General features: G+C 38.3%; 2 protein-coding genes across 5 annotated transcripts; both read right to left on the reverse strand.

Annotated features, from left to right (window-relative positions):
* Positions 1-2827: 2827 nt before the first annotated feature.
* LOC133795241 (ATP-dependent 6-phosphofructokinase 5, chloroplastic-like) lies at positions 2828-6496 on the reverse strand. 2 transcript variants are annotated; one of them, XM_062232701.1, is made up of 6 exons: positions 6251-6496; positions 5098-5125; positions 4241-4381; positions 3991-4107; positions 3814-3918; positions 2828-3098 (listed from the first exon to the last, which is right to left on the reverse strand). In XM_062232701.1, exons 3-6 carry the CDS (start codon positions 4310-4312, stop codon positions 3090-3092), a joined length of 303 nt encoding a protein of 100 aa, XP_062088685.1. In that variant the 5' UTR covers positions 4313-4381; positions 5098-5125; positions 6251-6496; the 3' UTR covers positions 2828-3089. The 2 variants fall into 2 exon arrangements, with proteins under 2 accessions (XP_062088685.1, XP_062088682.1); XM_062232698.1 differs by having other exon boundaries at positions 4971-5125.
* Positions 6497-7115: 619 nt separating this feature from the next.
* LOC133795230 (intermembrane lipid transfer protein vps1301-like) lies at positions 7116-19660 on the reverse strand. Of its 3 annotated transcripts, XR_009875362.1 has the most exons (9): positions 11286-19658; positions 10279-10819; positions 9549-9726; positions 9326-9468; positions 9104-9230; positions 8091-8312; positions 7649-8005; positions 7246-7367; positions 7116-7150 (listed from the first exon to the last, which is right to left on the reverse strand). XR_009875362.1 is itself a non-coding variant. In XM_062232692.1 (6 exons), exons 2-6 carry the CDS (start codon positions 10545-10547, stop codon positions 8097-8099), a joined length of 933 nt encoding a protein of 310 aa, XP_062088676.1. In that variant the 5' UTR covers positions 10548-10819; positions 11286-19660; the 3' UTR covers positions 8090-8096. The 3 variants fall into 3 exon arrangements, 1 of the variants encoding a protein (XP_062088676.1); XR_009875363.1 differs by lacking the exon at positions 7116-7150 and having other exon boundaries at positions 7247-7411; XM_062232692.1 differs by lacking the exons at positions 7116-7150; positions 7246-7367; positions 7649-8005 and having other exon boundaries at positions 8090-8312; positions 11286-19660.
* Between the last annotated feature and the right edge of the window lie 2785 nt (positions 19661-22445).

The raw sequence follows: 22445 nt of genomic DNA on the forward strand, positions 1-22445 counted from the left end.
CTTCTCAATTGCCTCATTGGTCCTCTGAACCATCTCTGGACCCAGATACCTCCTCTCACCTGTCTCATCCCAGTGAATAGGTGATCTACACTTCCTTCCATAAAGCATCTCGTACGGAGCCACACCAATGGTCGCCTGATAACTGTTGTTGTACGAGAACTCGATCAAAGGGAGATACTTACTCCACGATCCCCCAAAATCAAGCACACAGGCTCGCAGCAGATCCTCCAATATCTAATTTGTCCTCTCAGACTACCCATTCGTCTGAGGATGATAAGCGGTACTAAACCGTAACTACGTGCCCATAGCTTTCTGCAGACTCTCCCAAAACTTGGAAGTGAAGGTGGGGTCTCTGTCCGACACTATCGACCTCGGAGCCCCATGAAGTCGAACAATCTCCCTTACATACAACTCAGCATATTGCTCCACAGTATAAGTTGTCCTAACAGGAAAAAAGTGGGCGGACTTGGTATACCTATCCACAATCACCCACACTGAGTCATGCTGTCCCACAGTTCTCGGTAAACCAACTACGAAGTCCATAGTAATATCTTCCCACTTCCATTCTAGGATCCCCAAAGGTTGCAACAACCCTGCTGGCCTCTGGAGCTCAGCCTTAACCTGCTGACAAGTTAAGCACTTAGCCACATAATCCACCACATCCCTCTTCATGCCTGACCACCAATACAGAGCTCTCAAGTCCTGGTACATCTTCGTTGTACCCGGGTGCAAAGAATAGGGAGTGGTATGCGATTCATCCAAGATCTCTCGCCGGATATCAGAATCCATCGGAAAACAGATCCGACCCTTGTACTTCAGTAACCCCATCTCTGAAATGGAGAAGTCCTTTGTCGCTCCGACTAAGGCACTCTCCCTATGACCTCACAACTGAGAATCGTTCCCCTGTGCTTCCTTGATCCTCTCAAGGAGTGTAGACTGAAGAGTGATGTTGGCCAACTGACCAACCACCAACTCTATACCTGCTCTAGTCATCTCCTCAGCTAACTTATCTAATATCTGCCTTGAGCTAAACAACTGCCCTAGGCCCTTCCAACTCAATGCATCAGCCACTACATTAGCCTTCCCAGGATGGTATAGGATATCACAATCATAATCCTTAACCAACTCCAGCCACCGCCTCTGGCGCATATTCAGGTCCTTCTGTGTAAAGAAATACTTTAGGCTCTTATGGTCGGTATATATCTCGCACTTCTCACCATAAAGATAATGTCTCCAAATCTTAAGTGCAAACACCACCGCTGCTAATTCCACGTCATGCGTAGGATATCTCTGCTCATATTCCTTTAACTGTCTCGATGCATAGGCTATCACCTTACCAGCTTGCATCAGCGCGCACCCCAACCCCTGTCTGGATGCATCACAGTAGACCACAAACTTCTCATTCTCTGTCGGCAAGCTTAGCACTGGCGCAGTAATCAGTCGCCGCTTCAGTTCCTTAAAACTGTTCTAACACCTATCCGTCCAGGCATACCTTGTCTTCTTCTTTGTCAGTTCTGTCTGTGGTATAGCTATTCTGGAGAACCCCTCAAAAAACCGCCGATAATACCCTGCTAATCCCAGAAAGCTTCTCACTTTAGGAACATTGCTCGGTCTAGGCCAATCTCTGACCGCCTCAATCTTACTCTGGTCAACCAGAATCCCCTCCTTGCTGACAATATGGCCCAGAAATGTAACTTGTGGCAACTAGAACTCACACTTACTGAACTTAGCATATAACTTATGCTCCCTCAACCGTAGTAGAACCAGCCGCAGATGCTGCTAGTGCTCTGCCTCTAACTGGGAGTACACTAAGATGTCGTCGATGAATACGATCACAAACTTGTCCAGATAATCCTTTAAAACCCTATTCATCATGTCCATGAAAGCTGCTGGGGCATTGGTTAATCCAAAGGACATAGCCAGAAATTCATAGTGTCCATACCTCGTTCAGAAAGCAATCTTTGGTATGTCCTCCTCTTTAATCCTTAACTGATGATAACCCAATCGGAGATCTATCTTGGAAAACACTGTTCTTCCTTGTAGCTGATCAAACAAATCGTCGATCCTAGGCAGTGGATACTTGTTCCTAACGGTTAACTTGTTCATCTCCCTCTAATCGATACACATCCTAAGGGACCCATCCTTCTTCTTAACGAACAACACTGGAGCACCCCATGGCGAGAAACTCGGTCTGATAAACCCCAAATCAAGTAACTCCTGCAACAGAATCTTCAACTCCTTTAACTCCGCCGGAGCCATTCTGTAGGGTGTCCTAGATACTGGCTCCGCTCCTCACTACAAGAAAAAATGCTTTTAATAACACCGAAAATGTGTTATCAAAACATACGATAACACTTTCTGATGTGTTAAGACCAACTATGTTATCGTAGGTCAGGGTACTTTACATAACACTTTATCAGTGTTATACAGATGTGTTATTGTACTGTCAACGATAACACATTTTTTGTGTTATTTTAATATATAGATAAGTGTTTAATTATGTTATTTATAGTCGATTATATAACACATTTCAATACATATAAATTTGTGTTATACTACACTTTAGTATAACACTTTTTTTGTGTTATACTACACTTTAGTATAACACATTATTTGTGTTATATAATGAAGTATGCATAACAAAATTCTTTACTTATAAAAAGTGTTATTGTAATAGATATTATAACACATTTTTTGTATTATTTTAATATTTAGATAAGTTTAAATTCTCATTATATATTCATTTATATAACACTAATTTATTCTATTATATTTTTATTTTTTATTTATATAATTAAAATTAACTTTCTAATATATACTAGCATCATCAAATAAACTTGATTTTCAAATAACAAAAAGTAAAAACATTCAACATTGTATTAACAATCCACAAATTAGTTTAAAATATTCAACACTGTCATCAACAACAAAATGTTCTTTAAGTATTCAAGTATTCTTCAATGTTCAACATATTGAAAAGTTACTATAACAAGAAACTTGGAGAGTATTGTTTACTATAACATCCTCCAACTCTCACTCTTGCTTTGGCTCGTTCTCTCCATTTCCCATTCCAACTGTTTCATATAGCTTCACAGTTTCTGCATAGGAAATAAGCAGCCACAAAAGTCTTTTTTTTAAAATACTTCAAGAAACTATGCTACAAAAAAAAAAAGTTATGCAAAATAATACAACTTCACATATATTCCTAATGAAATTCCTCTAGACTGTTGTAAGAGTGAACTTTAGAATTGAGTGCTCTATATGTCAAAAACTCTTAAAAGATTACACTATGTATATAAATAGGAGTAATTTAGCAGCATTGGACTGGGCTTAAATTTATATATAGGATATGTAGAATGTGGTTTCACAAATTCTCAATCTCATGCTTCTTTGGCCTAACCACATCATATATCTAAAACAATTGTTTCTTTAGGCCTTTTCCAAAATATGAAAGGCAATATTTGAACAACTATTAGTAAGCTGGAAAAACAAGTTAACAAGCAAAAATGTGTTAAACTAAAAACAGTCACTATTCCCAAGCCAATCATAACAAAACACTCAACATGCTATCAAAATTTAATGATCCAACTGTATCTTCAAAACCATTGATGTAACATACCTAACTTAGATCCTTAGAAATATAAACATCAATTTGTTGTTTCTTTTTAGCTAGTTGAATCTCAACATATGGCTGGCATTTTGTTTTTGGAGGGGTTTCATAATATTTAGATCCAGAAGGAAAAAAAATATACTAGTTCCAATCAGTTGATCATGTTTCAACTAGTGAAAAACTGATGTTATACTATGACTAACCTGCCCTGCTCCCTCAGCAACACAGACCACTGCTGATCCTTTTGTCTCAATGAGGTATTTCAGATGCCGCAAAACACCATGAGGACCATGTAAATGGAAAGGTACCTTAAATGTATAAAACCAGTATCAGTACAGAATCTCAAAAATAACTAACCAATTAGTAAGTCGCACAAATACCTCTGGTATCAAGCATATATTGATTTGTCCACTAGCCAGGGATGCATGCATAGCAATAAATCCACTGCTACGACCCATCAACTTTACAATTCCTATACCATGGTATGCACTATGTGCCTGTAATAAGGATTGAGAAGTTAACAAAGACTGTTTTTCCCACTGAATTCTTTAACAATGATATTATAATGCATGAAACTTAAGCAATCAAAATGAAATCGAACAAATCACGAAATATAATGAAATTTTGTACCTCGATGTAAGCTAAATTAATGGCTTGTTGTGCTTCCTCAACAGCAGTGTCAAACCCAAAAGTTTTGTCCATCAGCAAAATATCATTGTCTATAGTTTTGGGGACCCCAACAACAGCCACCTTTACCCCTCTTCTACAGCACTGAAATGAAAATAGGAAAAGTAGGACATGAGACCTAAATAGAAATGGCAGGCAAGGTCGAGGCAAGATAAAGGGAAACAGCTTACAAATGCTGAAATCAAGTAAAAGTAGTTAAACATATCCAATAAGATGATTCTAGTGGCTTATATCTTGTTTTACCATCATCGTATTCATGTGGGCTTATTATAGGAAACAACTTACAAATTCAAATTAATAATAAGCCCACATGAATATGATGATGGTGTAAATTGTTCTAGTGTTCTTTTGACCTGAGTCAGTAAAAAATGCATCTAACTCGGTGTCAATAACAAAGGTACACAAGAAACAGAAAATGAGACATGACAAGAAAATTTCTTAAGCTAAAAAGTACAGGGAATCCATGATTTTCTGTTTACATGAAAAAAAAAACACACTAAAACACATGTATTTCTACTCCAAACAATATGATCCAATTTTCAACTTCTTGCTACAACTTAGTAACTCTCCATTAAATATTCAAAACTAAAACACCAAAATCAGAGCATACTTTTCCAATAATATTAACTCTCCATTAAATATTCAAAACTAAAACACCAAAATCAGAGCATACTTTTCTAATAATATTAACTCTCCATTAAATATTCAAAACTAAAACACCAAACTTAGAGCATCCTTTTCCAATAATATTAGGCTGACGGCTTATCCCAACCCACTTGTACGTTTTTCCATCAAAGTACCTAACAGTATGCATTCCTGCCTAGATACCTGCAGCATACACACCAAAAGAAACTTGTCATAATTTGCATAGAAAGCTCATATAGCAGACAATGAAAAATTGTAGCCATAACCTGCTTAATATTGTAGAAGAAATAATTGAATACTATGGCTACGGATATACAGGTAGTCATAACATGTAAAAACTTCTAAAAAAAAGTACAAGATAATTAATGGATGATAAAATATCATAGAACTAGAATAAGATAATGTATGGTTATTCCATCATAAGAATATTAATTTTGTATAATATGTCAATGGCAAAGAAAACTATCCAAGAAACATGCATCACCATTAGTGTAGACCAAGCACTCAAAAAATAGATCAATCAACTGTTGCCAAGGATGCTAGTTTTAAATCACGTCCTTTATAAGTTATTTGGTTAACATGGTGAAAAAAAATAAATAGGAAAATGTTCAACGTCAAGTTTCTTTGATCTCACTCCTTCATAAATTGATAATCTTAACATAACAAACAAGAGTTATCATTAAAAAATTTATAAATAATATGGCTTTACCCCACCATCCAATAATATGAGCTAAAGTGAAAGCAGGTGGATTCGTACTTTATATATATATAATAAAAACTTGCTAACACTCAATCAATATCCATTTGACGCTGAAATGAGCCCAGGCAAATACAGAGGAACTCTTCCAGCAAACAAAAAAAAAAAAGATAAAACACAGGGGAACTCATACTCTATTAAAGAAACTGAATCAGATAACAAAGTCACTACAATCTACAGAGTCCTTGGAAACTACAAAACAAAAGAAAGAAGAAAATTAAAGTCTAAAAAGACAACAGCCATATTCGGTCCCTGATAGTAAAATCTAACATACAAAGCAAAACTCTGAAATATCACAAAAAAAAAAACCCAAGCAGACATGGCATCCAAAGGAAGAACAAAACAAGCTGGTCCCTAGTTGTAGAGCATCTATCTCCTAGAAAACTCTCCAGTGGGACTTCTGTCATTTTAATGGCTTACTTATAAATCATCAGCCAAAAGTTCTGGCCAGTGCTGTTAGAATATTTAGTGAGTGTAGTCGCGAAATCCCGCAGATTAGAAAATGAATACAGAAAATGTTATTTCAATGGAAGAAAAAAAGAAGAAAATACCTCTAGTATTTATGTCGTTGCTACTAAAATCTGTAGCTTGACACCAGTTTGAAATTTTATAATGTGATGACAGCAGCAGCCAAGAACATAAGTTTTCAACCAAGAATGACTTCTACAATGAATTGCTACTGCTCCTAAAAGTTGAACTTTGAGGTGCTGATGCGGGCACCTGTGGGGGAGACATGGTGCTCAGCCCTTCTTTTGAGACATTTTCAGAGCTTGCACCTTCCGTACTTGGTGCATATGGTCTCGTGACTTTATTTTTTTAACGAATCCTGAATAACATAACAAAATAACGTTACAGAACAAAACCTCCAATCAAATCTTTACGGAGATGTTTACAGGGCTGCCATATTTGCATCGGCAATTGAATGAAAACTTGACCCTAGCAATATATCAGTGATTTATTCGATAGGAGACCATATATAAAGGACTAGACTCAAACTTATCCAAGTAGCTGCTAATTTATGACATTTCGTTAGCATGAAAAGAATTGATTGTTCTTTCACATGTATCTCCTAGACATAAGAGGTCCACAAAATCACAAGATATTGCAGAGCAACTAAAGCAGGTGTGCTCTTTAAAACACATAATACGATGCTAAGGACTGACCTTTGATTGGTTGGGTCCGTAAGTTTGCAAAGCTAGCTCAATCAAAGAGTAAACTTCAAGAGCCTGTTGGGAATCAGGATTGCATTTTTCAACACGAAATTGTTCCTTCAACTCTGTTGATCTTGTCCGTAAGTACAGTATAAGACGTGAAGGTAGAGCATTTGGATTATCTTTCTTTCCATGGATCAATTCCATGGTTGCAAGGTCATCCAATAGGACATCCCATACTATTGAACATGGATCCTTTGCTGGGCTGAGCTTTCTCTGACCAATGATATTGGAGGGTTGCTGGAATTGACAGAAATTCAACACTACTTTATTTAATGTTGTTTGAGAAGGAGACTACATAGAGACATAGAACGTTTTTAGTCAAGCTAGCTTACCTGTAATAATATCACTCTTCGATGAGTAACCACAAGAATTTTTTATTTTGGGATTAAGAAATGATCTTCATAAGCATCAGTTAAGGCAAACTTTCCACGTACTTTAAAAAGATCAACCTCGCCTAAAAAGGAACCTGATCAGTTAAGGCAAACTTTCCACGTACTTCTACAATGAATTAATAGCATATGTTTTCACACATCAGAATGTTGACTATTTATATATATATACAAGCATTTTTATATCTTTACTAATTATTGTCCGGACCAAACAATTTACTACTGAATGTAGATCTACAAACATTGAAATAATTTTAGATAATTGCAAATCAAATTATCAATCTTAGAGATTCCTGATAACAAATATTTAGTCAAGGAATTTACATAACCAGTTGAAAAACAATACCTGTCCTCGAGCTTTGTTCTCGTCATAAGGCTGGAGTAAATTATCACCACTAATTACGCGAGGAAGTCTCCTGCGAAGAGGTTGTTCATCAAAAGTTATAGCTGATGCTATCTTCATTCTCATTGCATTGGCTCCTTCTGTGGTTTTTGACAAAAGATCCAGAACCCCACTAACTGGTTGTGCCGCTGCACCAATTAGTCCGCTTCCAACACCTTGAACAAAACCCTCAACACCAGAAGTTTTTGCACCTTCAAGAGGCTTTGTTAATATTCCAGTGACTCCCCTGAATAGGTCTTTTGCTAGTGCACCACCTCCTTCTCTAATAACATCACCAAGATCCTCTCTGCCCTTGTTTTCCTGTCATGTTAATCGACTTTAAATATTTGAACCTTCCAGATATAACCAAAACAACATATTGACCTTGTAAAAAAAGTATGCAAACCTGTCTCTACCGACTTTGAATGAAATTCTTATCCATTGATAAGGCAGCCATACCCTTACTCATATGTCCAAGTGCACTGCTTGCGTTACCCAATATATCAACACCAGAAAGCAATTGAAGAGGTTGGCCAAGGAGATCCTTCCGTATGTTTGAAATAGCAATATTTGTCATTGAACTCTGCCTCAAGCACACATTCTCATGAAACCTTTGATTTATTCTAACCTGGATAATAAATACAAAATATGTTATTAAAATTTTCTATCAACCTGATGGACACACTCTCGTACAACATTATCATCTGGCTTTAAGACCTTGACTGTAGTTAGTTAAAGTAGCTGGATATCTCCTTGGTTTTACCTCCACCTAAGTCCTATGTTCTTGCATGTTGAAGAAGAGATGGTGTTTAGTGGGAGATTGCCTTTCTGGGTGTTTCTTTGGGTCTTTCTACCGAAGAGTTTAGTTGTCACTTCAGGCACCGTGGTTAAGTTTCTGTTTTGTTTTTGCCTAGTTGTTTCTCCTTCGATAAGGTTTCTTGTTTTCTTAATCTACTAAAAAAAGGAAAAAGACCTCTCGTTGACACTAGATAGAATAACACCGAAATAAGTAGAAATGTCTGATTATGAAAACATACAAAGATAAGAGAGGTGTTTGTTTGTAGAAACTTCCTGGTGTTTCTGTGTCCTAATGGTAAAAATAGAATAAAACAAAAGCAATATTGAAACTCCACAGTAATGCCATGTGATTCAGGATGGCCAGAAACATAATGATGGCTTGATAAATGGATGAAGCTCACATAAGTGGTGCAGACGGAAATATAGAAAGGAGATAATAGGTATTATTGAAAAATACTCATCTACTCAAGACATAATTTTGAGTAGAAAGTTTCATAGTAAAATTACTAAGGTCTGTCCATCATAACAGATTACTGTTTCCTAGCACAAGGATGCCGTTGGGGTTACAATAAAACAACTTCGCTATCTAAAAACATAACATAATAGAATTAGAATACATACTGGCATATTCTCAATGTTTCCCAGTGCAGTCATCAATGATGCCCAAAAGCCAAGTACACCCCTTGGTCGTTGACTGGGTGACATAGCCATTGACACCTTGAACCGAACTTCTGAGATGTTAAGAACTCTGTACATTCCACAAACATAATTAGAACTCATCTTAAATACAGCGCATAAACATATAGCCGAAAAACAAATCACCAACTTGAGCATCTTACATACCCAATTTGGATAATTGGATCAACAGCAACGGCAGAGGTTTGGTTATCATATAAGCGATTGAAGTTGACTTGCTGGATCATTTCATGAAGGCGCCATATAATAGGTTCATGAATGTTTATCAGGAAGGCAACATTTTCAGGACCCTAAATGATCAATAAAAATATGATTAGTATAAAAAAGAAAAAGGAAAAAAAAAACCTCCTCTAAACAATGATCTACTCACATAAAAACCAATATATGGATAGACACAAAGATCCAGTGACCTGTTTGATTGCATGGTCACAGAAAATTTCAAGATATAATCAGTCTCATCCCCAACTTTCTGTGGTCTGAAAAGAACTGGCATTGGAGTTAATGGCAGCTGATTATCCACTTGTATCCCATGCATTCTTAATTTGAACCTACAACACAGAAGACAATTGAAGCGTTGGAACTTGGCAGTTGTGGATAATTAGAGAAATAAAAGCAAAAGCACCAGAGCACCAAACCAAAGTAATTGAACCTATGTGACATTATAAAAGAAACACATGCATAAATTTATCCAGGAGAGTGTCTGTGTTTCACATTCAAGTATACATATAGATGTGTTCTTAGGAGAAGACCCCACTAATTTACTTAAGATTGAACCACAAAATACTAACCAGCACATTTTTCCCACCACTAGTATAGTACATACCTTTCTTGTTGATCAAACTTGGTATTTTCCCTAGTTATTGGGTAATAATATGCACAAGGTAAGCTTACACATCTAACAAGAATAGATGACATCTATAAAAAAATAATAATAATAATAATAAATAAATAAAATAAAATAAAAACAAGAATACTGCATCAATGCATCCTAGAGATATTCAAGAAATACACATACACACACGTATAAATATGCTCATAGAGAAGCACAAAAATATGCAAACTCACCTAAACTCAACTATAAAATATCCAAAGGAACCTACCTACTAATTCCAGAGCCCAAGCCAGTTGAATATGAAAAAATAAAAGTCTGAACAGAGAGGTACAAAATTTCTTCAGGTGTGTGATCAATGATTGATACTCCAAGCTCAGCTAATTCAACAATAACATGAAGTTCTGAGTCTGAGGTGGACAATGATTGCTGTTGAGGTGGGTTCTTTAAAGAAAGCTGTGATAGAGGAGATGTGCCTTTTTTTACTAAATATTCCAATAGGTTCACTCTCTGGCAACCAGTCACTGATCTTAACAACATTGACTTTCTCTTCTTTTATTATCGTAATGCTTAGAGCTCTAGAAGTCCCACTTGTAACATGCATGGGTTGATGAGCAGAAATTTCATCAATATCAAACTTTTGAGATTTAGACTGGTCATCTCCATCGATGAGGAGTTCCAACAAACGTCTTCTACCAAGATCTTCCCAAAGAAAAGAAGCTGCCGAATTAGGTAGAAGGAACTGCCATGAATCATTCATACCATCTACTTGCCGAAAATGAATAGGCAGAAACATGGAGCGATTTTCAATCCTGCAATTAAAAATTTGATCATTATTGCCCAGTACAAGACCAACTTAAGTAGTAAGACAAAAAAAACTTTCAGACAAATTGATACAAACATCAATTAACACAATTATACTCTATAGATACGAATTTAGCCTAAATACAAACATTCACTCTTAATCATTCTTATTCCCAAACATGGTTTGGCCATCAGCAGGCCCTTCTTCGTATTCCCCTTCATCACTCTCATTACCCTCATGTACAGTCTCAGCCTATCATAGATTTAACAAAGCAAATATAATTTCCTTGCTAGAATTACATATTCTCTCTGCCAATAAGCGAAAACTCAAAACATTCTATAACAAGGCAAACAAAGTTCTTCTTTCCATATCAATATCTCAAACCTTTAGGTATATTATATTAATTTGGCTAGTTTTTTATTCTTTTCCAGCAACCAAACTACTCCGAGAAAGTAAAGAAAAGAAGAAAGTACCTGTTGTTTCCGAGACTCTTCGTGCCTTCTTTCGTTGTTCCTCATATTCTTCTTCTTCTTCTTCTTCCATCTTCTTCCATTTCATCTCCATGGCCTCGAGCCCTGATCGAAAGAAACACTGGACGAAGAGTCTCTTTCTGTCTCCGTCTCTGTCTCCACCTCTGCAATCTGGTTGGGAGAGAATGAGCTCTTAACGCTGCCGCTACCAGTCCTCAAACCAATCCTCATCCCCCATCATCAAGTCCCCTAACCTCAAAACCCCTTCCGGGGACCCAAAAGAGTCCAGCTTGGCTTGCTCTGCTGGTAACCGGAACCGACAAACGGGGCAGGAGTTATGGTGAGCGAGCCATGGCAGAATGCAGTCGGGATGGTAGAGATGCTTAAAGGAAGATTTCAAGCAGGGAGAGGCGCAGAAGAATGGGTGGGAAAGGAAAAAAGAATGGGTGCGAAGAAGATAACAGTGGGCTAGGCGAAGAAGAGAACGGTGGTGGGCTAGGAAAAAAGAATGGGTGCGAAGAAGGGAAAAAAGAATTAGCTGGGAAGAAAGAATTAGCTAGGAAAAAAGAATAGGCGGGCACCAAAATAAATTAGCGCCATTTTTTTATTTTACCACATATATGTATATAATAATACTTTTTCAAGTGTATTATATTCTTGTGTTATGCTAGGGGGTATTTGGTGTAGTGCCTGGTACCAACTCTATAACAAAGTCAATCTCCCTCTGCGGCGGCAACCTCGGCAGATTTGCTGGAAATAAATCCAGAAACTCACGCACCAATCTAGTCTCACCCGGTCCAACCGACACGGCCTTAGAGGTATCCACAACGCTCGCTAGGAATCCTATGCAACCTTCTTGCATCAGGTCCATAGCCCTTAAGGCTAAAATCATTGGTACACGCGGTCCATTAGCTGAGCCCACAGACATAAAGGGTACCTCCCCTTCTGGTTCAAAAGTCACCATTCTGTGCTTGCAGTCAATCGTTGCCCCATACTTGGATAACCAATCCATTCCTAGAATCATGTCAAAATCATCCATCTCCAGCTCAATCAAATCAACAGATAGCTCCCTACCATCTACCTCTACTGGTAATGCTCTAATCCACCTCCTAGAGACTACTGATTCTCCCGTTGGCAACAAAGTCTGAAATCCCCTAGCATACACACCACTAGGTCTACAAAGTTGATCTATCACCCTAGCAGATACAAATGAATGGGTAGCCCCTGAATCAAACAATGCAGTATACAAAGAACCAGCACTAGAGATCTGACCTGTCACAACTAAGGGCTAGCCTCTGCCTCAGTCTGTGTCAAAGTGAATACCCTGGCAGGAGCAAGACTGTCACTCTGCTTCTGCTCCTCCTTCTTAACTTGAGGGCAATCCCTCTTTAGATGACTAGCACTCCCACAAACAAAGCAGGCCCTGATCCTGCACTCACCCTGGTGTCGATGTCTGCACCACGGACACATAGGAAAACTCCTCCAGTTATCACAGCCACCCTGACGGCCAGTAGAAGCACCCCGCACCCTCCTATCAGAACTGGAAGGAACAAAGGGATCTGGGGCTTTCCTCTTCTGCTCACTAGAACCACCACCACGACTGAACCCAACAAAAGGAGGCACTGTCCTCCTAGCATCGCGCCTAGCAGCACTATCCTTCCAAATCTGATCTTCGGCCCTTTCAGCAATAAGGGCCTTGTCTACCGCTTGGCCATAAGTAGTAGTCCCTGGATCCAAGGTAATATTCACATCGCGGGTGATCATGACATTCAACCCCTGCACGAATCTATCCCTCCTTGCTGCATCATTCGGCACTAGATCTGGCGCAAACTTTGCCAATCTATCAAACTTAATAGCATACTCTGTCACTGTTGATCGATTCTCAGTCAGGTTGATAAACTCATCAACCTTCGTAGCTTGTACTTCCACACTGTAGTACTTCTCATTAAACAAGTTTCTGAATTCCCCCCAGGTCATAACCAATACATCCCTTCTCTGAACCACCACGTCCCACCAGATGTGGGCATCCTCTTTGAACATGTAGCTAGCATAGGCTAAACTCTCGTTCCCCTGAACTCTCATAAAATCTAGAATTGAAGCAATCATATTCATCCACAGCTCTACCCGCAGTGGGTCTGATCCACCCTCAAAGGTGGAAGGATGCTGCTTCCTGAACCTCTCATACAAAGGTTCCCACTATTCTCCTCAATAGACTGTACTGGTACTGGCGCTGCAACCTGCTGCACTGGCAGCCCAGTAACCTGAGGTGGGGCCTATTGCCTCATCTGTCGCAACTCTTCCTCTGTTTGCTGCAGTCTCGCTTCCATCTCAGCAAACATCTCTTGCCAGTTCTGTGGGGCAGGTGGAGGGTCCTGACCCTGGTTGTCATCCTCGACCCTACTGTCGCGGAGTCTAGCTGATTGTCGAGGCATCTCAACAAATATGTCTGCAACCAACGACGCTGCTCATTAGGCATGATAACAACATCCAAAGACCACCTCCCAAATACATCAGTCATCCACAAATAACATCTCATATAACATATAACACACAATGGGCCATGCCCTAGCGCATGCATATGTTAACTCATTCATCATGCTCTATATAAAATAAGCAGGCATTCAGGGCATTCAAACACGTATTCAAACATGTTAGCCAATCTTACCAACCAACCCTGAGTTAAGCCTATCTCTGACAGCGTGTGTACATGTTCGGTCAATCTCCAGAACCAATAACCTTGGCTCGCTCTGATACCAAGTTGTAATGCCCAACTACCTTAGAGCCATTACTAAGTGAGTTTAAAGATGTGCGATCAACTCGCTAATCGAGGTTTTAGAATAAACAGTGTGATTAAGCTATAAACAAAAGAAAAACTTTACAAATAATTCCATTTCATTGAAACCATAAAAGTTTGACACCTGGGATCCCAAAATACAGTTTAGAAACATTTACAACATAAAAATTGAACCAAGTCGAATAAACGACAAAATCTAAGTTCATTTACAAGCATCTCCCAAAATCCTCTGGCTATGGCAGCTAGGCTGGCCAAACATGTACACGCCGCCTTACACCTGCCGTACTCATGGTTGGTTGACTTTCTATTTACCCTTACCTGCACCACAGAGCATCTGTGAGCCGAAGCCCAGCAAGAAAACCCACAAACAGATAACATATGCAACACATATATCAAGCATATAAACAGGCCACTAATGGGCTAACACACATATGACCTAGCCGTCCCAGGCGTTTACCAAGCCCTGGGTTCGCGGACCACGCCATGAGGATATCCCAGGTACCTTCTAGGGACTCGCCCTGGCAACTCGCACTCCACGTGCTCAATGCTGCTCCTGGCCCCTTGCTGTTCTCGGCCTTGCACTCAATGTGCCTAATGTCGTTCCCGGTCTACACCATTCCCGGCTCTTGCCGATCACTCACATCATAGCATACACAATATAGCAAACAAGTACAGAATTCTAGCATACTCAGCTAAAGGGCTACGCCCCGCAGTTCTAACATATTGGGCTCAGCCCAGCATAGCATTTCTACTCAAACACATTGGGCTCAGCCCTGCACACAAGCTCTATGGGAACAAGGGTTTTCTTACCTGAGTCCCGAGCTTTTTTAGCACCGATGCCCCGAGCAAAGTCCTCTAATTTGAGCCTCGCCAAAACCCTAGTCACAACACATTAACAATATCCATCCATCAAGTTCTAATCCAATAAATAACTTCGAGCCATAACCCTAACCTCTGGGACCTTGAATTCTATCAATTCGGGTGATAAAATCCATCCCGAGCCTTACCCATTGAGTTCCCAAGCCTAAATGCCCTTAAAAACTCAAACTGGCACTAAGGGCTGCGACCCCACCCCCAAGAGCCACGACTAGCCTCAAAACAGAGGCTAGCACACCCCTGCAACACACATGGGCTGCGTCGCGCATGAACTTCTCGGCCTCCCATGGCCGCACGCGCACACGGGCCACGGCGCGCCCCTCCCCACCGAACCTAGATTTTCACACCATTTCTCTAAACCTTTCCTCAAGCCAATTCATCCTAACCTTAACTAATAATTCAAGATAACCAGCACCATCATTTCAGCTCAATAACAGCACCAAAACCCCATTGAATCCTACTCCAAAGCTCAACCAAAACACTTAAAACAGATCAAACTTAACCAACATGCAAACTCTTCCAAACCAGCAGCAAATCTAGGCATATTCTTATAATTAAAGCTTACCCCTTGCTGAATTCAATCCCAGAAGTTGATCTTCAATCGTCAAGCTCCAAGCTTCCCAAGATTTCTCAGCTGAAATCCTTCTAGTTTCTAGCCAATTCTTCCAATTTCTCCTTAAGTCTCCAAAGAGAAAAACATCCACTTGCTTAGAGAGAAAATGAGTCGGTTCCCTAAGTGTTCTGAATAGTTCTAAGATTTGTCTTATTCAACTTATGTCTATATGGCCACCTCAAGGCTCAGGGTACCAAAACGTCCCCGAGGGCAAAATGGTAAATTTTCCCCAATACTCCCGCCTAGACATTCTATCCTCAAATATATCTCCAAATATTTATTTTCATGTCCCGATAATCCCATAACACACCTAGTACCCAAATTACCCCTCGACTCGCCCCGAGTCAGATTCTCAACCCCGTTGTGACTTCCTGGCTAACCGCTCCCCAGGACTGTCTTGGATCGTGCTGCACAGACATATCACATATATATAACATTTATCACATTTATCACACTTATGGCCCTAATATCCAGATGGGGCCCACATGCACATTTAACTCAATTAAACATGCATCATTATCACATATTCACATAAATCCACATATTAGCATATTAAATCACTTATTGCCCTCCAGGCACACTAATCAAGACCCTAAGCCTGATTAGCAAATTCGGGTCATTACAATATTAATCATTTAGTCAAATAGTGGTTGGATCGTGCTATTTGTGATTCTCGATGGCTTGAGGCTTTCCCTAAATTCGGGGTTGAGGCCCGCCTGAACTCGGACCACGCCCCTCTGGTTGTGGATTTGGTTAAGGAAAATGAGAGAGTACATTATCCATTAAGATATCTTGATGTCTGGAGTCACGACCCGAGGTGCAGACATGTTATTGAGGAGGCTTGGAGGGTCGAAGTTAGATGAGTCTCTAGTTTTAAACTTATGGTCAAGCTTGGTACCACGTCGAATGCTCTAAAGAAGTGGAACTAGGAGTATTTTGGTTTTTGCAATGAAAAGTTGAAGATCCTTACCAATTTCTTAACAGATTTCCAAAATAGACCCCCACTCACTCATAATGTTGAACTTTAGGCGTCTATCCAACTTGAGATCCAGGAGGTTAAAACAAGACAAGCTATGATTTGGGCTCAGAAGTCTAGGGAGACATGGTTGAAACAGGGGGGATCAAAACTCTAGGTTCTTCCACATGTCGACCCTTGTGAGGAGAAATAAAAACCACATCTAGGCGGTTTTGGATGATGGGGAGAATTGAATTCATAGCAGAACAGAGGTGGGAGATTATTTCCTTGGCAACTTTTGAGAAGTGTTCAAATCTTCGAAGCTGCCTCCCGTCCCCAATCTTGTCAACTTAATTCCTAGTGTTGTTAGTGTTGAGATGAATGCATCTTTGATTGAGATCTCTTCAGGTGAGGAAGTTAGGAGTGTTGTTTGGTGTATTCCTTCGTTGAAAGCCCCGAGCCCTAATGGGATGCCGACAAAGTTTTACAAAGATCATTGGCAGGTTGCGGGGGAAGATGTTGTCCAGTTCATGCAAGAATTTTTATCCATGGTAAATTCGTCTAAGGGTTTAACCATTCCTTCATTGTTCTCATCCCCAAACGACAGCATGCTCATAAATTTGATGATTTTAGACCTACCAGCTTGTGTAACGTGGTCTACAAGGTGGTTTCTAAACTGTTGGAAAACAGGTAAAGGTTTATTCTTCCTTCTCTTATCTCCCCATTCTAGTCAGCCTTGTGCTGGGAAGATGGATTGCTAGAACACCATCCTCACCCAGGAAATCGTCCATTCTATGAGTCGTGACCAGCAAGAAAGTAAAGTGGTGGGAACTAAGGTTGATATGTCCAAACCTTATGACCGTATGGAGTGGGACTTCCTTGATAATGTGCTTCGGTGTTTCGATTTTGGAGACAAGTTCAAGAGCCTAGTGGCGCATTGTTTGTCTTTGGTTTATTATTCGATTCTCCTCAACAGGGCCTTCGTTAAGGAGACCCGCTATCTCCCTATTTATTCATCTTGGGGAGTGTAGTGTTGTCCCACATGTTGATAAATGCGGAGGCCAATGGTCTTATTTCAGGGTATAAGGTGAATAGGAATTTCCCCTATATCTCACCTTATGTACGCCGACGATATCATGGTGTTTTTCAAAGCTACTGTGGAAGAAACACTTACAAACAAGGAAATCCTTACTAATTTCTGTACCTGGTCTAAACAGGTGATTAACGATAGGAAGTCCAATGTGTTTTTCTCTTGTGGACTTCGGTTTCCCAGCAATATAGTATTCAGGAGGTCTTGGGCTTCAATGCTATGGTAGAGTTGGAAAGATTCCTTGGCAACCCTTTATTCCTCACAAAAAGTAAGGTCTCAGATTTCAGCTTTGTGATTGACAAGGTCAGCCAGCATCTTAAGGGTTGGAGCTTTAAACTTCTATCCCATGCAGAGAGAGCTACTTTGATTTGATGTTTGATTCATTGTATTCCTGTCTATAGCATGTCATCTTTCCTCCTTCCTAAAACTATTTGTGAGTCTATTGATAAAGCTACTCGTAAGTTTTGGTGGCTAGGGCGCTCGGACCATGAGCGGTTCATGGCTTTGGTCAGCTGGGATTCCATTTGCAAGCCTAAATCATGTGGTGGGCTTGGCTTTCATAGGACTGGTGACTTTAATATATCTCTCGTGTCTAAATTGGGATGGGAGTTAGGTTTAAATGCTAATTCTTTGTGGTGTAAAGTCTTCTCAGGAAAATACCTTTCCTCTAATAATATTTGGAAAGCTAACTGTCCCACTTCCTCCTCCTTTGTTGCTAGAGGTATCATCATTTTCAGAGACTTTAGTCCGCAAGAAAGCAACTATCTGATTGGTAGTGGGCGTTCTATCGATGTGTTTCATTCCCCTTGGTTTTTCTAAGAGAGTTGAGACAATCGTGGAGCCACCTTCAATCCAATCATCCTCGAAGATCAGCGATTGGTTTGCTCCCTGTTGGATGAGATGGGAAATTGGAGAAGTGACCTTATCAATCGTTGGTTTACCCTTGGGTGTGCCCAGCGGATTTTGAATATGCAGAAACTCTCCCTTGTTTCCAATGATGTTCTAACTTGGAAAGACTCAAAGGATGGGAACTTATCGATGAAGCAAGTGTACTGGTCTCTCAATAAGAGAAGATTTGTCAAGGACACCCCTTTATGGTCCTCTATTTGGCGAGCCCCTATTCAGGAGAGGCAAAGGCTGTTGCTTTGGAAGATTTCTTCCGATTGCCTCCCCACGGGTCATAAACTGGGTACTAGTACTAGAAGGCCTATCCTCTGTAGTCATTGCCTTGATGCTATTGATGATGCTCTGCATACTTTCTTCTATTTCCCACTGGCTTATTCTATCTTGTTTTCTAGTAAGTGGGGAGTGAGAGTTGATGAGCTCCATTTTAATTCTGGTTTTGAACGAGTTCACTGGCTCTTTAATGTGGATTTTCTCCTCTCTTTGGATAGTTGCAGCAAATTGGAGTTCACTGTTTTTGTCGCAGCCATCTGTGAGCCCTTTGGTGGGCCAGAAATAAGAGAATCCATGAGGGAAGAGTGGCCACTCCTTCCTTGCTGGTGCATGATATTGACAAGAGGACTGCGGAGCTGAAGCATGATGTTGGTGCTAAGTTTGACGAGCCAACCCCTATGGATACCCTTGGGACTTTCTCTCAGGTTGGTCATCCTATTTGCATTGCTTGTGATGGGTATTACAAACTCGGAGAAAGGGCTGCTGGGGTAGTGGCTTACTCGGGGTTGGGAGTAGTTCTTGGAATTAGGAATGTTTATTTCAAGGCAGATTTGGCGTTGGTGGTAGAGATCAGGGCATTCGTCACAGACTGCCAGGAGGTGTGTAATGCGGCTTCTCTTCGGAGGTGGCGCGCTTTGCGTCTTGCTGGCTTGTGTGATATGTTATTTTGTGGTTCGAGTGAGTTTCATTGTACTGCCAATTGGATCCCCAGAGGTAACAACCTGGCTACTCATGCATTGGTTGAGTGGGCTGATGTCGCCAAATTTTCTGGGTCCCCCTCGTTTTGGGAGTTAACACCCACTGTTGTTAACAAACTTTGTTCTTTGGTTTAATTAATTTTCCTTTTCTTATCAAAATAACAAACTTAATATTTTCTATTTTACCATACACCAGCTTCTCTATTTTACATAAAAAAAACTCAACTTTAATATTTTTTTATTCATTTTAAATATTATTTCCCACTTTCAATAATATTTCTATACATTTTAAAATTTGTAATATTTATTTATATATTGTCAAATATAATTATACTTTACAATTAAAAAATAATAATTATACTTTACAATTAAAAAATAATAATTATAGTTTACAGTTAAAAAAAAAATTATACCTTAATTTAAATTAACCCAAATTTATAAAATAAACTAAAGTATAAATTAATTCAAAAATAAAATTAATAAAAAATACTCATTCTAAATATAGTAATAACAAAACAAAATATAAAAAATAATGAATACATTGTAAAATTTAACAAATACCTATGTAAGAAAACAACTAAATAATAAATCACAAGGAATTATAATTAAATATCTAAAATAATATAATATCAATATGTATAATATTATATTATTATATATGTATGTATTTCACAAATCTTAAACACACACTATATAAATGTATATATACTAGGTGCAAGCAATGTGTAATGTTTGTATGCTTAGTTTTATTTTAGAAATTATTATTTATTTTTATTATGTTTATTGTGATTTCCATATAAATTATCTATGTTTTTTTTAAAATATGATTATACTATACAATTAAAAAAAAAGTATACTCTATTTTAAATCAATCCAAAGTTATAAAATAAACTAAAATATAAGTTAATTAAAAAATATAAAAATAATAATATTCATTCTAAATATTGTGCAACACCCTAAATTCTAGCTATAATTCTAGAAAATGAAAATGTTGAAAAATTAACATAATAAATCGTAAAAAGTGTTGCCTTCTTTGTTGATAATTTAAAATAAATATAACCTGGTTTAGGAAAAATAAATAATAGTAGTCTTTACAATAATATAGAATTAAAACTAGGCAACATTAAATCATAAAGTTCATAATTTTCCAAGAAAATAACACGCGGCTATACGTCCCCCACATATTCACACCAGTCTTGCTCTTGGGAATATGCTTGCCACCGGTCATCCAAGGTTAACTTATTCTGTAAAAATAAAAGAAAGGAATGAGCTTCTAAGCCCAGTAAGGAAAATACACACCAATTCATAAAGAAATCAATCATAAATTCACAAAGAATAATTTCACATGCAATACTATATTCATAACAGAAACCAAGGTCATAATCTATCCTATATTACCGTCATAATAAAAATCACACATAGATATAGATCCTAACTTATATCATGCAATCATAACATTAGTCAGAAAGACATCATAAATAACAAATCATATAATCACATAGTCATAACAATCATACCATCAGTTCATACAAGAGTTCATAACAATGCTAATTTATAATTATCATACAAGATCAAAATATATCTTAGGTCATAGGTCATAATCATAGGTCATAGCCATAGGTTATAATAACGAGACAGGTATAAGAAAAAGATAAGTGCTTATACAGGGGTGGCAATTAAGCCCCGGACATAAGTCCGTCATACAATTATGGCAACTGAGCCTACCAGACATCACTTAGGTCTGTCATACACTTATGAACACCTTAGGTCCAGCCACACTTATCTTCTTTTTGTACCTGAAATGTTAGGGTCATACATATCACAAACTAGGTCATAAACTAAACTACCTAATTTTCCTTACCTTGAGTGTGATGCACAGAAACTATACTTGAGTCCATTATATGCTAATCCCGCTTAAACCCATATTTCATAAACATAATACCATTATTAAAACATAAACTAATATATCTAAAACTCAAACACAATCAAAACTTAACTATACCTCAACATTGATCTTGAAGAAAAACCCTGGATCCTTAAATGCTTGCTTAAAGGGTTTTGACAATAAGAAAGATAGTCTTGGTCGTGTGGCCTCTTTTGGTGCTAGGGTTTCAAAGATTTGAAGAGGTGATGGTGATGATGATTTCAGCCTTAGGGTTTGTGTTTTGATGGTGGTGCACGACAACAATAGGAATAGACTCTCAAGAGTCTCAAGAGTGAGGGTCTCAAGAGTGAATGAAAAAAAATGAGAAGGAATAGGCTCTATTTATAGGTTCTCAAAAATCCTAATTTCAATCTAACTACAATCTAAATTTAAATATAAATAAAATAGAATCCTAACTTCTATAGAAAATATCTCTACAATATCTTATTAATATTTTTATTAAATAATTGAGGAATAATCTAACATCAAACTACCTAGCAAAAATATCTCAACCTTCAACTACCTAAATCTCGTAACTCTGGACTCACCTGTAGTAAAATCAACATAACTGAAGCTGTAGGAGTTCGATTTAGACAGTCTTATACCATTGGAAAGCTAATTCAATTATCTACAACTCTATTTAGAAATACTATTTTTCCAAAATCATAACATAACTGGGTCAAAAATAGGTCCGAAGTTACAGTACCCTAAAGTTACAAAATCTCTATTTAATTATCTAAATAACAACCTGATCCACAAATATCCTAACTAACCATAAAATAACAAACTCTAATTCTCTAGACTCATTTTGAATTTACTAAGCCCAAAATCTTATTGGGATTTAGGGCTTTATGTAGACTTAATCCATAACAATTCTTAATAATAGCATAATTAATTTATTCTTACGCAATCACCTCTTTTCCACAAACAAGGCTACTAATATCACAAAACTATACTATTCTATATTAATCATAACTACTAAATACTATAATCATAATCACTAAATACTTCAAAAATTAAATCTTATTCTATCACCA

This window comes from Humulus lupulus, chromosome 1 (assembly GCF_963169125.1).
Source record: "Humulus lupulus chromosome 1, drHumLupu1.1, whole genome shotgun sequence".
NCBI lineage: Eukaryota > Viridiplantae > Streptophyta > Magnoliopsida > Rosales > Cannabaceae > Humulus > Humulus lupulus.

Coding starts and splice junctions, on each gene's coding strand:
- LOC133795241 (XM_062232701.1), bottom strand. CDS start 4,312: ATGGACAAAACTTTTGGGTTTGACACTGCTGTTGAGGAAGCACAACAA. Junction 4,108..4,240: donor TTAATTTAGCTTACATCGAG/GTACAAAATTTC, acceptor TCCTTATTACAG/GCACATAGTGCATACCATGG. Junction 3,919..3,990: donor ATATATGCTTGATACCAGAG/GTATTTGTGCGA, acceptor TATACATTTAAG/GTACCTTTCCATTTACATGG.
- LOC133795230 (XM_062232692.1), bottom strand. CDS start 10,547: ATGTTGTTAAGATCAGTGACTGGTTGCCAGAGAGTGAACCTATTGGAA. Junction 9,727..10,278: donor TTGGGCTCTGGAATTAGTAG/GTAGGTTCCTTT, acceptor TCTGTGTTGTAG/GTTCAAATTAAGAATGCATG. Junction 8,313..9,103: donor GAAACATTGAGAATATGCCA/GTATGTATTCTA, acceptor TTTATTATCCAG/GTTAGAATAAATCAAAGGTT.